General features: G+C 42.3%; 1 protein-coding gene across 1 annotated transcript; it reads right to left on the bottom strand.

Annotated features, from left to right (window-relative positions):
- Positions 1 to 8,688: 8,688 nt before the first annotated feature.
- Positions 8,689 to 11,512, bottom strand: LOC142257188 (uncharacterized). The gene is made up of 3 exons (XM_075329317.1): positions 11,249 to 11,512; positions 10,389 to 10,539; positions 8,689 to 10,257 (listed from the first exon to the last, which is right to left on the bottom strand). Exons 1-3 carry the CDS (start codon positions 11,433 to 11,435, stop codon positions 9,078 to 9,080), a joined length of 1,518 nt encoding a protein of 505 aa, XP_075185432.1. The 5' UTR covers positions 11,436 to 11,512; the 3' UTR covers positions 8,689 to 9,077.
- Positions 11,513 to 14,060: the final 2,548 nt, after the last annotated feature.

The raw sequence follows: 14,060 nt of genomic DNA, 5'->3' as shown, positions 1-14,060 counted from the left end.
TCCGACCACCTAGTGAGGTGCTTGGCTGACGTGCTCAGGTTGGTAGTGCTGTTGCCTCTGCTTAGTTTGGTATGGCAGATGCTGCAAATAACTGTCTTTTGTCTTCAGGACTTTCAGTAAAAAATAACCAAACTGGGGAACACTGAAACCTTAGTCTATGATCTGGCAGCCTGGGTGTGCTTTAGGGAACAGTTGACCACTTTCTTCCTCTGGTCCACCCACTAACTCTTGCGGTGCTATGGATGCCTCCCCCACTATGATGCTGTTCTCACTACTATTAATTTTTGTATATTCTATAACTACCGTATGTTACGTATGACTGTGTATGAACCTATGAGTTGTAAAGCACTGCAGAATATGTTGGCATTATCTAAAAAAAAATATTATTATTATTATTACTATGCATGCCACCGTGCCAGGTTGGGTCAATGGCTTCATCATCCACCCCCTTGTCTTCCACTTCCTCAATTTGATCCTCCTGTATTGAGCTCTTAGGGTATGTGCGCACGTGTGCGTATTACATGCAGTTACGCTGCGTTCTGCACCGCAGCGTAACTGCATGCGTCCTGCGTCCCCTGCACGATCTATGGAGATTGTGCAGGAGCCGTGCGCACGTGGCATGTTAGAACGCAGCGATTCGGCTGCTTGCCGAATCGCTGCGTTCTAAGAAGTGACATGTCACTTCTTTCGTGCGTTCTGCATGCTGTCTATAGGGAGAGGCAGCATGCAGAGCGCACGAATCTGCCGGCACCAGGCGCTTCAGAACGCAGCTTTTCAGCTGCGCTCTGAAGCGCACCTTTTCGGTGCGGTGCAGAGCGCACACGTGCGCACATAGCCTTAATCTAACCTGATGACAACTGTGTCTCATTATCATCCACCTCTTGAGAAAGTAATTGCCGTTCCCTACCGTCACATTCTTCTGATAGTCGCTGCTCAAATATTTTTGAATCCCCACTCACGACCTCCTCATGTCCCTCTTGAAACATGCAGGGTGAGAGGCCATAAGAGGCCCTAAATGGAAAGCTAAAGAGCTCTTCGGAGTGTCCAATTGTGGAATGACTTGTCTACTGGGACTTATCATGGTGGGAGGAAGGAGGCTCAGGATGAGGATTATGTGTGCCTGGCTCTTGGTTAGAGAGACTGGACCGTGTGGAAGACAAGATGACGCTGGTAAACAGACTGGAAGAATTATCTGCCATCCAGCCCACAACTTCCTCGCACTGTTCTGGCTTTTAAAGTGGAGTACTGCGCCCCCTACTAATTTGGCAAGAAACTTAGGACAAGATGAGTTTTTGGGTGCTTGCACAGAAGCAGACACAGTTCGCCTTGTCACACGGCCATGACCACGGAGTCCACCAACATGAGCACCAAGTCCACGTCCCCATCGCTTAAAGCATAACTTGTACAATTTTATTAGGTAGACAGGTCAGTAAACTCTTCTTACAGAAGAGAATGTATTGGAATTATCCCTTTAAGGAACTATTTAATTGATCTTCCACCATTTAATGTAATGTAATCAACCCTGTCTAAATGACTTTTTTTGAAACACTCTGTAGCCCTTACTCTATTAAACTCGATAAGCACTAACAAGGAACAATGGCAGCAGTTTTAGAATTATCTCTTTAAGGCCTCTGCCACACTCACGTTTAAAAAACGTACGTGTGATGTAGTCCGTTTTTTGTGTCCGTGTTCCGTATTTTTTGTCCGTTTTTCCCCTCCGTGTAGTGTCCGTATGCATATCGTGTGTCATACGTGTGTACGTGTGTGCGTTTTCCTGTGCGTGAAATACGTCAGTGTGTGTTCCGTGAGCAGTCCGTTTTTTGTGCGTGTTTAACATGTTTCACACATTGAGATAATGGTGATCACTTGGAATTAAATGACACATAGGTGTATGTGATTAGGACATAAATATAAGTTACCTATAAACTGTTTCCTGCTTGTATTCTGCCTTGGAGCACCTATGTGTTGTGACAAATTTTTGGCAATGCCATTATCCACGGAGGCCTTAGTGTTTTTATGTTGGATTATATCTCGTCGTTTTGGCGTTAGACGGCACATGTTGCAATATGATAATGTAAGAAGAAACAGATTGTGGGTGCATCCACTAATCATGATGCGGCCTATGCATGGTCATTTCCATACGTTATTTTTCGAGTTACGGAATTTCCCAGATAAGTTTTTTTCATACTGCCGTTTGACAGTTGAGAGTTTTGATTACTTACTAAATATTTTACGACCTCATTTGCAACACCAGGACACTTGGATGCGGCTTTCCATTTCCCCAGAGGAGAGATTTATGGTGACTCTGAGGTATAATATTTTTTTTGTATTCTTTTTTTAAATGTGTTAGGTTTCACATTGAAATGTGTAATTGATATTTCTTGATCTAATCTCTGTTTTTAATAAATGTTTGTGTTTTTTTTTGTTTGCTTTTCTTTAAAAAAACATATTGATAATTGAAAATCATTGTTTGTCTTGTTTTCATAGATTCTTGGCGACTGGTCAATCTTTTAGTGCGTTACATTTTGATTTTTTGTTGGGGAGATCAACCATTGCCGTTATAGTACGTCACACATGCGACATGATATGGCAACATTTAAAAGACCAAATGATGACTCAGCCAAACAGACAAGATTGGTTGAAAATCTCTAAGGGCTTCAAGGACTCTGTGGACTTTCCTAACTGCATAGGAGCTTTGGATGGCAAGCATTTCAGAGTTAAAAAACCACCAAACTCTGGTTCCCGTTATTTCAATTTTCATAAGTTTTTTTCGGTTGTTATTTTGGCATTGGTTGACACAGAATACCGTTTTATTTATGCTGACATTGGGGGCTATGGTAGTGCCTCAGATGCCCGTATTTTCCGTTCATCAAGATTAGCCCAACGCCTGCAAGAAAATTCATTATTGATCCCACCCCCAGTTGCCCTACCTGGTACATCTGGACCGTTGGCACCATATGTCATGGTAGCAGATGCAGGATTTGCATTATCCAAACATGTTATGCGACCATATCCAAGGAGATCAATTGATGACAGGAAACAGTACTTTAATTATCGGCTAACTAAAGCAAGACGTTATGTGGAGTGTGCATTTGGTATATTAGCTAACAAATGGCGCATTTATCAGACAACTATTCAGTTGCAGCCAAACTGTCAAATCTGTCATCAAGGCTACCATAGTGCTTCACAATTTCTGTCGGATACATGAAGGAGGAACTTATGTTGATGATGAATTTCAGATAAACCATGTTGTTAATCCAACAGGTGAACCTATGTCTCATAATTCCGTGACATCTGGCTTACAAATTAGAAAATTATTTACTGATTACTTTAATTGTTTTGATGCTAATAATAATAATGATGTTTGTTAAATTTTTAATGGCAATTTTGGATTGACAATGTAGTTATTTTCACTTAGACGAAAATGTTTACTTAGTTTAAAAAATCCAAGAGCTTAACCTCATAACGACGGCCGTACGACTTAAAGCGGCGGCAAAACAGGGTACTTATTCTGTTCCGCCGCTTTAAAGCGGCGGCCCGAAAAAACCCTGTAGCGCCCCCCAGCGACCGAAAATCTCGGGGGTTTCAGCTACCGGGGGTAGCTGAGACCCCCCAGATTATGAATCGGGGTGTTTTTTTTGGACCCCGATCATGTGATCGGCGGTATACACTGTATACCGACGAACACATGAAAAAAAAGAAATGGCCGGTAAAACTGATTTCTTTTTCATCTGACATGATCAAACATGTCAGATGAGAAAGAAATCTAACCCCCTAGTGCCCCCAAAGCCCCCGGTACCGGAGAGTCCCCCCACCCCCACCCCTACCCCCACCGGACATCCAAAATGGCGCCGAAGCGCACAGAAAACTGCCGCCGGCGCCGGCTCTGCAGTCATTTCCCTCCGATCTGAAATGATCAAACATTTCAGATCGGAGGGAAATGTCCTCCCCCTGACCCCTCCTCCGGTCCACCGGAGCCCTCTGGTCACCGGAGCCCCCTCCGGTTCTCCAGAGCCACCACCCCCCTCCCCCCTCCGGATCGTGGAAGAATGCGGCGCACAGCGCGCGGCCGCCTTCATTCTGCTCTTTCTGCCGCATGTGACACGTCACATGCGGCAGAAAGGTGTCCCCAGGTCCCACTAGGTCACCCCCCGTCACCCCCCCCCCCAAGCCCCCAATTATACGTTACCTGTCTGCCGCTCCGGGCCCGCGATCGCCGCCTCCTTCTTCAATGCTGGCGGCGCATGCGCAGACAGCGGCTGTCAGCTGGATCCCTGCAAGCAGGGATCCTGCTGACGTCGCAACTGCACAGGCTACTCCACTGTGGACCGGGGGAGGGTGAGTGCAGTGATCTGCAGCCACACTCCTCACATGGAGAGGCTGCTGTTCCAGAAAATGGGGGGTACGTTCTGTGAGCGTGCCCCTCATATTCTGGAATGAGGTTACTGCAGGTCACTCTGCCCTAGGTTGGACCGGGGCAGTGTGAGTGCAGTATTCTCAGATTACTGCACCCACACTGCTCATGGAGAGCTTGCTCTTCCAGAAAATGGGGGATACGTTCCCTGAACGTGCCCCCCATATTCTAGAAGATCCAGAGACGGCGTGGGACCTCCAAAATGGATTACAGCGACCGGAATTTCTTTATTTTCAATAAATTGGTAAAAGAGGAATGTTTCGGGGAGTGTTTTTTCAACTAAATTTTTTTTTTGTCTTTTTTTTTTCTATTACTGACTGGGTTAGTGATGTCGGGTATCTGTTTAGATGCCGTGACATCACTAACCCCAGGGCTTGATGCCAGGTGACATTACAGCTGGTATCAACCCCATATATTACCCCGTCTGCCACCGCACCAGGGCGCGGGATGAGCTGGGGCGAAGCGCCAGGATTGGCGCATCTAATGGATGCGCCACTTCTGGGGCGGCTGCGGCCTGCTATTTTTAGGCTGGGAAGAGTCCAATAACCATGGCTCTTCCCACCCTGAGAATACCAGACCCCAGCTGTCCGCTTCACCTTGGCTGGTGATCTAATTTGGGGGGGACCCCACGTTTTTTTTTTTTTTAAAAAAAACGCCTGGGGAGCCCTCCAAATTGATCACCAGCCAAGGTGAAGCTGTCAGCTGTGGTTTGCAGGCTACAGCTGTCTGCTTTACCCTAGCTGGCTATCAAAAATAGGGGGGACCCCACGTCGTTTATTTTAATTATTAATTTTTTGGGGGGCTAAATACAAGGCTAGGCACCCTTTAGTGCCACATGAAAGGCACTAAAGGGCGCCAGCTTAGAATATGCAGGGGAATGGGACGTTATATTTGTTTGACATCTATCCATTCATCCATTGTAGCATTTTAGGCTGTGTGCCCACGATCAGGGTTTGCAGCGTTTTGGGCGCAGACTGTTTTCCCTGCGTCCATAGCGCTGCGTTGTGCAGTAGAAGCACAGTGGAAGGATTTTTAGAAATCCCATGCCCAATGTGCTTCTTTTCTCCACAGCATAAACCGACCTGTGGCGCAGCTTCCCGAGCCTCAGCATGTCAATTTATGCTGCGGAGATGAGTGTTCTCTGCAGGTAGCATAGAGCTCCACAGCAGCCTGAACCCAAATCGTGGGCTTGGGCAGCTGCGTTCTCCCGTGGACAACACTCACATCTCTGCAGGAAGGCTGACACTGTGTACTAGACGCCGTGTCGCTGGATCATGGCCACATAGCCTAAAAGTGAGATATTTGTTGCTACAGCAACATTTTTGTGAAGTACCTGTGGATTCAAAATGCTTACTATACTCCTGAATAAAATCCAGTTTCCAAAATGGAGTCACTTGTGGGGGGGTTCTGCTGTATAGGTACCCAAGGGGCCCTGCTAATGTGACATGGTGCGCGCAATTTATTTCAACTTTTCCAGAATTCAAATGGTGCTCCCTCCATTCCAAGCCCTCCCATTTATCCAAACAGAGGTTTTTGGCCACATGTGGGGTATCCCTGTGCTCATAAGACATTGGATAACAACCTGTGGGGTCCACGGTTTGTTGTTGTCTCTTGAAAAAGTGAGAAATTTGATGCTAAAGCAACAGTTTTGTGAAAATAATGAAAATTTTCAATATGGCAACCTAAGCTTATCAAATTCTGTGAAGTACTCGTGGATTCAAACTGCTCACTATACACCTTGATAAAAGCCTTGAGGTGTCTTGTTTCCAGAATGAAGTCACTTGTGGGGGACCGCCACTGTTTAGGCACCTCAGGGGCTCTCCAAATGCAACCTGGCGTCCGCTATTGATTCCAGCCAATTTTGCAGTCAAATGGCGCTCCTTCCCTTCCGAGCCCTGCCATGCGCCCAAACAGTTGATTTCCACCACATATAAGGTATCGCCAAACTCAGGAGAAATTGCACAATAAATGTTATGCTGAATTTTTTCCTTTTACTCTTGTAAAAAAAAAAGCTACCTGGTTGAAATAACAATTTTGTGGTAAAATTTTTTTTTTTTTTTTCATGGCTCAACGTTATAAAATTCTGTGAAGCACCTGAGGGTTCAGGGTACTCACCAAACATCTAGATAAATTCCTTGAGGGGCCTAGTTTCCAAAATGGGGCCACTTGTGCGGGGTTTCTGCTGTTTAGGTACCTTAGGGGACCTCCAAATGCGACATGGTGCCCGCAATCTTTTTCAGCCAAATTTCCTTTCTAAAATTCAAATATTGCTCCTTTCGTTCCAAGCCCTCCCATTTGTCCAAACAAAGGTTTCAGACCACATGTGAGGTATCACCGCGCTCATAAAAAAGTGGTTAACAAACCTTGAGGTCAAATTTTTGGAATTACCTCTTGAAAAAGTGAGAAAATTGATGCTAAAGCAACATTTTTGAGAAAATTATTAAAATTTTCAATATGACAACGTAACGTTAACAAAATCTGTGAAGTACCTGTGGATCTAAAATGCTCACTATACCCCTAGATAGAAGCCTTGAGGGGTCTAGTTTCCAAAATGGGCTGCAGTGTGTACATCGCCCTGGCCAAAAACTGATGCTCTAGCAGGATACAGCTAAACCCCCACTAAGTGGAGACATCACAGGTGCAGGAGAAGCACATCACACACACACCTTCATGGAATGGAGGGGAGGTGACTGCTAGATGATAAAACTGCACACAAGTGGCTTGCATAGAGCGCTGTTCACATGCAGATGACACAGTCACAAACCCGCAGCCTATTAGGTAACGCCCTTCTATTAGATCAGGCGGGCTGCCAAGCCGTACTCCACTGTATATCAGTGATGTGCTTCTCCTGCACCTGTGATGTCTCCACTTAGTGGGGGTTTAGCTGTATCCTGCTAGAGCATCAGTTTTTGGCCAGGGCGATGTACACACTGCAGCCCAACTTGCTGTGAGTAATACTTGATTTTTGGAGGACATTATCCTCTTATTGTTGCTTTTTTTATTAGTTTCCAAAATGGTGTCACTTGTGAGGGATTTCTTCTGTTTAGGTACCTTAGCGGACCTGTAAATGCAACATGGTGCCCGCAATCTATTTCAGCCAAATTTGCTTTCCAAAATTCAAATATTGCTCCTTCTGTTCCGAGCCCTCCCATTTGTCCAAACAGAGGTTTCTGACCACATGTGGGGTATCAGCGCGCTCATAAGAAAGTGGGGAACAAGTTTTGAGGTCCATTTTGTTGTGTTATTTCTTCTAAAAGTGAATAAATTTGGGTTAGAGCAACATTTTTAGGTAAAATTTAATTTTTGCTTTTTTTCATTCCACATTGCTTTTGTTCATGTGAAGCACCTGAAGGGTTAATAAACTTCTTGAATGTGGTTTTGAGTACTTTGGGGGGTGCAGTTTTTAGAATGGTGTCACTTTCGGGTATTTTCTATCATCTAGGCCTATTGAAGTCACTTCAAATGTGATGTGGTCCCTAAAAAACTGGTTTTGTAAATTTTGATGTAAAAATGAGAAATTGCTGATAAACTTTGAACCCCTCTAACTTCCTAACAAAAAAAAATTTTGTTTCCAAAATTGTGCTGATGTAAAGTAGATAAGTGGGAAATGTTATTTATTAACTATTTTGTGTCACAGAAATCTCTGGTTTAACGATATAAAAATTCAAAAGTTGAAAATTGCTAAATTTTCAAAATTTTTGCCAATATTCAATTTTTTTCATAAATAAACACAAAAAATATTGTCCTAAATTTGGTACTAACATGAAGTCCAATATGTGACGAAAAAACAATCTCAGAATCACCGGGATCCGTTGAAGCGTTCCAGAGTTATAACCTCATGAAGTGACACTGGTCAGAATTGCAAAATTTGGTCTGGTCATTAAGGTGAAAATTAGCTCCGTCACTAAAGGGTTAAAGATTACTTGTATTAAAGTGAAAATCCGTTAATCAACAACTTACATTTCTGTTAACAACATGGATTTCTGAATGTTGTATGTATGTGTTTGTAAATTTCAGTGTTAGTATCATGATTTTTTTTTTTTTTTTTTTTTTTAAATTACAAAATTAATAATGTTAATCGTCTATGCAAAGAATGCAATACTATATATACATTAAAAAAAGAAACAGAATATTTTTTTAAAAACATATTTTTTTATTAATAATATGCCTATTATTCCAAAAAGTAATGATGTTCTTTTTTATTTTCCAAATAAACAAAAAAAAATCTTGCTCATCTTCAGGAAACTTTAACAAAATTAACATATTTTTTTTTTCTAAAAAAATTGTTCATATACTTTACATAAAATAGTACACTTGCAAAAATTTTTGCATTGCTTACAATGTTGTAAAATTTTCGACCAGACATAATTATGTTGGTCTCATGTTGGACATTTACATAGACATAATAATTGTAAACTTTGTTTTTAGAATATGAGAACTCATCTACCCATCAAATTTGTTTGGTACAAATGTGTTCATAAAAAATTAAACATATCCATGGCAAAAAACATATATGTCATCCGGCACAAAATATAATCACACATGCCTTTTTTTGTAGTTTCAAGACTCTGAGTTTAAACATTTTTGTCAAACCCAATGTTTTTTTTTTTTGGCCCATTCATCATATTTGTTGGTTGAATGTAAAGATTAACAAAAATGTGTATCATAAGTCTACAAGATCTTCTAGGGAAGTAACCTGAGTGTTGCTGAGTATGTTGTTTTGGGTGGCCTCAGAAATAGTATTTTCAGGAATGGAAGCAGTTGTTTGCTGAACAACATTCCTATTACTAACTACAGTAGTGTGTGGAACAGTCTGTTGCATGCTTGTTTGGCTCAACACATTGCCTGTTGTTGAGTACACCTGTGGGTCTACATGGGTAAGTGGGTATTGTGTGTGTGTATGTTGTTGACCTTGAGGATAGTTGACTGTTGTTTGTAAGTGTGGTGTAGGTAACATAGTTGAGATTGGATAATGAGGCATCATGAATGATTGTGGGTATGTTGAACCAGGAAACAAGTTAGGTAAAGCACCAATATTTGTGGGTTGAGTAAAGTAACTAGTACTTGGAGTTGGTTGTAAATTCATATAGTTTATGGGTTGCTGTGAGGTTGCACTTTGTACAGTACTTAAGGCGCCAGTATTGGTTGAAACATACCCTTGTCTAATTGGTGTTGGGAATACCGTACTTGAAGCAATAGAAGGTTGACCAGATTGTTGTAATACTGGATTAGTGACAATTACTGTTGCCATTGTTGTTTGTGTTGAAATGGTATTTTGATTGTCTGTTGTGTTTGGGACTGTATGTTGTTGCATAATGGTACGCCAATTTTCTATGGCCTCATAAACTCTCACTGGTTCCTGTTCTGCCTGACTAGCTGAAAGTAGGGTAAGCATAGCAGCACGTACACGTTCCTGCCTATCGGATGCAATTTTGGTTAAGCTAGTAGATAAAGACCGACAAAAACGCTCGGCATCTGTTTCTGGAATTAAAGTGTTCATTATGTGAATAATGCGTGTGTCAATTATTTCCGGTAAGGATCTCATTTCCTCAGGTCTGCGGATTCTTCTTGCACGGAGAGGTTGTGGTGCAAAACGTGGAAGTACATTTGTTTGTGTTGATTGTGTTGCTGGTGTGGTTGTTTGTTGTGTTGATGAGCCTTGGGTGTTGGTTTGTGCACTCTCTGTCCCACCCTCATGTGATTCAGTTGCTGCTGCTGCATCATGTTGAATCTCTTGATTTTCACTGTCTTCTCTGCCAGGTTCTTGTTCTGATGCTGAGGTTGCTGTAGCAGAGGGACCAGCTGTTGGTTGGTCATCAGAATCGTCTAGATTATCCTCCGTTCTATATTTTTTATTTTCAAATTAGATACAATATTACAATCATTAAATTAATATTTTAAAAATTACCTTCAGAAAATAAAGAAATTTAAATGAAAAATTTAAAAAAAAAAACAAATATAACAAAAAACTTACTGTGTTACTTCTAAGATGGGTGCTAGGAAGCTTATTTGTTCATAGTAAACATATCTGCGTTTGCGGCCTTGGCTGGATGAGGATGGTATAGGGTTGTACTCCCTTCGGTACTGATCATGTGCTGAACGCCAACGCCTTTTTACCAAGTCAACTGTTGATTTTTAAAAATTATGTCACTTGCAACATTCAGCATAATTCTGCACACATTAATGATAATAATGTTTGCTAAATGTAATATACAATTTTAAAAAATAAAGGGGGACTAATACATTAGAGGAAAATACATTATTGAAGATATTCTTCACTAAAAAGCATTTTTATACATTCACACATAACAAAATAATATTTCTCTGGAATTATCTTGGAAGTAATTGTGATATAGATTTTAAAAAGGTAGGTTTTTTTTAGAAAAAACATAAATTTGTAAAAAATATTTAGAAATATTATTTTAAAAATTTAGGTCATGATATTGAAATGTTATGAAAAAAAAATAAAAAAAAATCAACATCCAGAATTAACCAAACATGATTAGAAATTGGGATAAAAAAATTAGACTAATAAAACATGGAATTGAAATTCACATGACAGTTTTATCTGTTAATTAATTAACTTCATGAAGAATTCAAAATAATATTAAAAATTAAAGTTTACTTTGAATTTTTGTATTTTTGAAAAGTTAGGTAACATTTATAAAAATTTAACATTAACTAAATAAATAGATTATTACATATAACAATTCTTCACAAAGTTAATTTTAATAAAAAAGAACATTACAATAACAAAACATTCACAGTTTGAAATTATAAAAAAAAAAATATATATATAAAAAAAAAACCTCGCAAAAACAATTAAACACTTACCATATTTAGCACGCTTTGAAGGCGAACATCTATCCCATGCATTATTGGGGTACACTTCCTCAGCAACTTGAAGCCAATGGCGGTCAACTGTCAGTCTCTCATGGTAACCATCAACACGTGTATCCCATAATGGTGGGTGAGTCTCAACAGCTGATATCAGTTTCTCCGTGTCCACCCGTGGAGCCATTATTATATTTGGAAGCAGAAATTGTGGTCAAAAAAGTTCTTTCACTACACAGAACTACAAATGCTTGCTTGCTCACTCCTTCTGCAAATGCAAAGTAAGTTTTGAGGAAAAAAAATATGTTAGCTACGCCACCTGAAAGTATTTAAAATTGTAACAACCTTGATTTTTAAAACACGGACACGGACCACACGGATAGCATACGGAGGCCACCCGTATCACATACGTGCAAACACGGACCCATAGGATTTAATGGATCCGTGAGGACGTTATGCCAGGGGAAAACGGACATGTCAGCGCTTTTTCGGCACAGTCAAACGTAGGCACGGAACGGACACACGCTCCGTGCCAAAACACTGACGTGAGGCTATTTATATTAAAAGGACTGTGTCAACATAAGTACGTGTCTCCGGTACGTGTAAAAAATGACAAACACGTACCGGAGGCACGGATGTGTGTTGCAGGCCTAAAGTGGAGGTTTTTTTGTTGCTGCAGCAGGTAATTTAATGCAATCAACCCTGCCTAAATGCCTTTTTACTTATGGTTAAATTGGCGTGCACTCAGTCAAAAAATGGAGGTGCAGGTAGACGGGATGTTTAATCCCTCGTGGTCTGTTTAAGAAAATCACTGCACTATCAAAATGTGGTTTTGCTGAATTTTAATTTGCTTTTGACATATGAGGGACACATGGACAATTGTGTTAGGAATGGCGACAAAAGAGACAACGTTTCAACCCTCATGGGTCTTGTTCACGCGGACACTTAGAGAGAAAAGCAGTATGGCGCTCCTGCACCTGTGTCCGGCTGGTGTGGCTCTAAAACAAGGCCCCTCATAGACTCAAGGTGATTCGGTGCTGCAGCGCCTGTGTCTGGCCATACTAGTCTAGCAGCAAGAAACCCTTGGAGATGATGAATTAATACATTTCGGCGTTCCTGTACCGGAAGATGGCAAGCAATTCCACCATGTCTACTGGCTAAAAATTAAGTGACAAACATGCAGGGAGGGGACTCAAATCTCGAGAGCCGAGGAGCAAAATATTCCTCAAGTAATGGATATCGTGAATACCGTACTATTCATGCGAGTAACAAATAGTGCAGAATATATTCCCTCATCACTACTGACCATGTGTCAAGGCAGACCTCAAACTGACTATGAGCAGAGAGCGACAGGGGACGACTATGCACACCAAGCTGTAGTCAGGAGCCGCTCACTGTCTGCCCTTATTCCTGCACGTTACGCGCTTGTGTGGCTCCGCTCCATTCATGCTGCGCTCCGCTCCGCTCCATTCACATCCCCATCCCCACACACGGCTCTGCTCCTTTCACATTACACACGCACACACGGCTCTGCTCCATTCACATCACAACACACACACATTACGCGCGTGGCTCCGCTGCATTCACATTACATGCACGAGCGCGTGGCTCTGCTCCATTCACATCACATCCCATCCACACACGGCTCTGCTCCATTCACATTACACACACACACGGCTCTGCTCCATTCACATTACACACACACACACGGCTCTGCTCCATTCACATTACACACACACACGGCTCTGCTCCATTCACATTACACACACACACACGGCTCTGCTCCATTCACATTACACACACACGGCTCTGCTCCATTCACATTACACACACACACACGGCTCTGCTCCATTCACATTACACACACACACACGGCTCTGCTCCATTCACATTACACACACACACACACACACACACACGGCTCTGCTCCATTCACATTACACACACACACACGGCTCTGCTACATTCACATTACACACACACACACACGGCTCTGCTCCATTCACATTACACACACACACACGGCTCTGCTCCATTCACATTACACACACACAGCTCTACTCCATTCACATTACACACACACACACACACACACGGCTCTGCTCCATTCACATTACACACACACACACACGGCTCTGCTCCATTCACATTACACACACACGGCTCTACTCCATTCACATTACACACACACACACACACACACGGCTCTGCTCCATTCACATTACACACACACTGCTCTGCTCCATTCACATTACACACACACTGCTCTGCTCCATTCACATTACACACACACACGGCTCTGCTCCATTCACATTACACACACACACACACACGGCTCTGCTCCATTCACATTACACACACACGGCTCTGCTCCATTCACATTACACACACACGGCTCTGCTCCATTCACATTACACACACGCACACGGCTCTGTTCCATTCACATTACACACACACACGGCTCTGCTCCATTCACATTACACACACGGCTCTGCTCCATTCACATTACACACACGGCTCTGCTCCATTCACATTACACACACACACACACACGGCTCTGCTCCATTCACATTACACACACACAGCTCTGCTCCATTCACATTACACACACACGGCTCTGCTCCATTCACATTACACACACACACACACACACGGCTCCGCTCCATTCACATTACACACACGGCTCTGCTCCATTCACATTACAGACACACGGCTCTGCTCCATTCACATTACACACACGCGCCTCTGCTCCATTCACATTACACACACACGGCTCTGCTCCATTCACATTACACACACACACGGCTCTGCT

This window comes from Anomaloglossus baeobatrachus, chromosome 1 (assembly GCF_048569485.1).
Source record: "Anomaloglossus baeobatrachus isolate aAnoBae1 chromosome 1, aAnoBae1.hap1, whole genome shotgun sequence".
Classification (NCBI taxonomy): domain Eukaryota; kingdom Metazoa; phylum Chordata; class Amphibia; order Anura; family Aromobatidae; genus Anomaloglossus; species Anomaloglossus baeobatrachus.
This window is presented reverse-complemented; position numbering and strand designations above follow the sequence as displayed.

What these genes read in the sequence shown, in the direction of transcription:
- LOC142257188 (XM_075329317.1), bottom strand. Translation starts at nt 11,435, where the DNA reads ATGGCTCCACGGGTGGACACGGAGAAACTGATATCAGCTGTTGAGACT. An exon ending in TTCAAAGCGTGCTAAATATG is followed by an intron (nt 10,540 to 11,248) that starts GTAAGTGTTTAA and finishes AAAAATCAACAG; the next exon opens with TTGACTTGGTAAAAAGGCGT. An exon ending in CCCATCTTAGAAGTAACACA is followed by an intron (nt 10,258 to 10,388) that starts GTAAGTTTTTTG and finishes TAAAAAATATAG; the next exon opens with AACGGAGGATAATCTAGACG.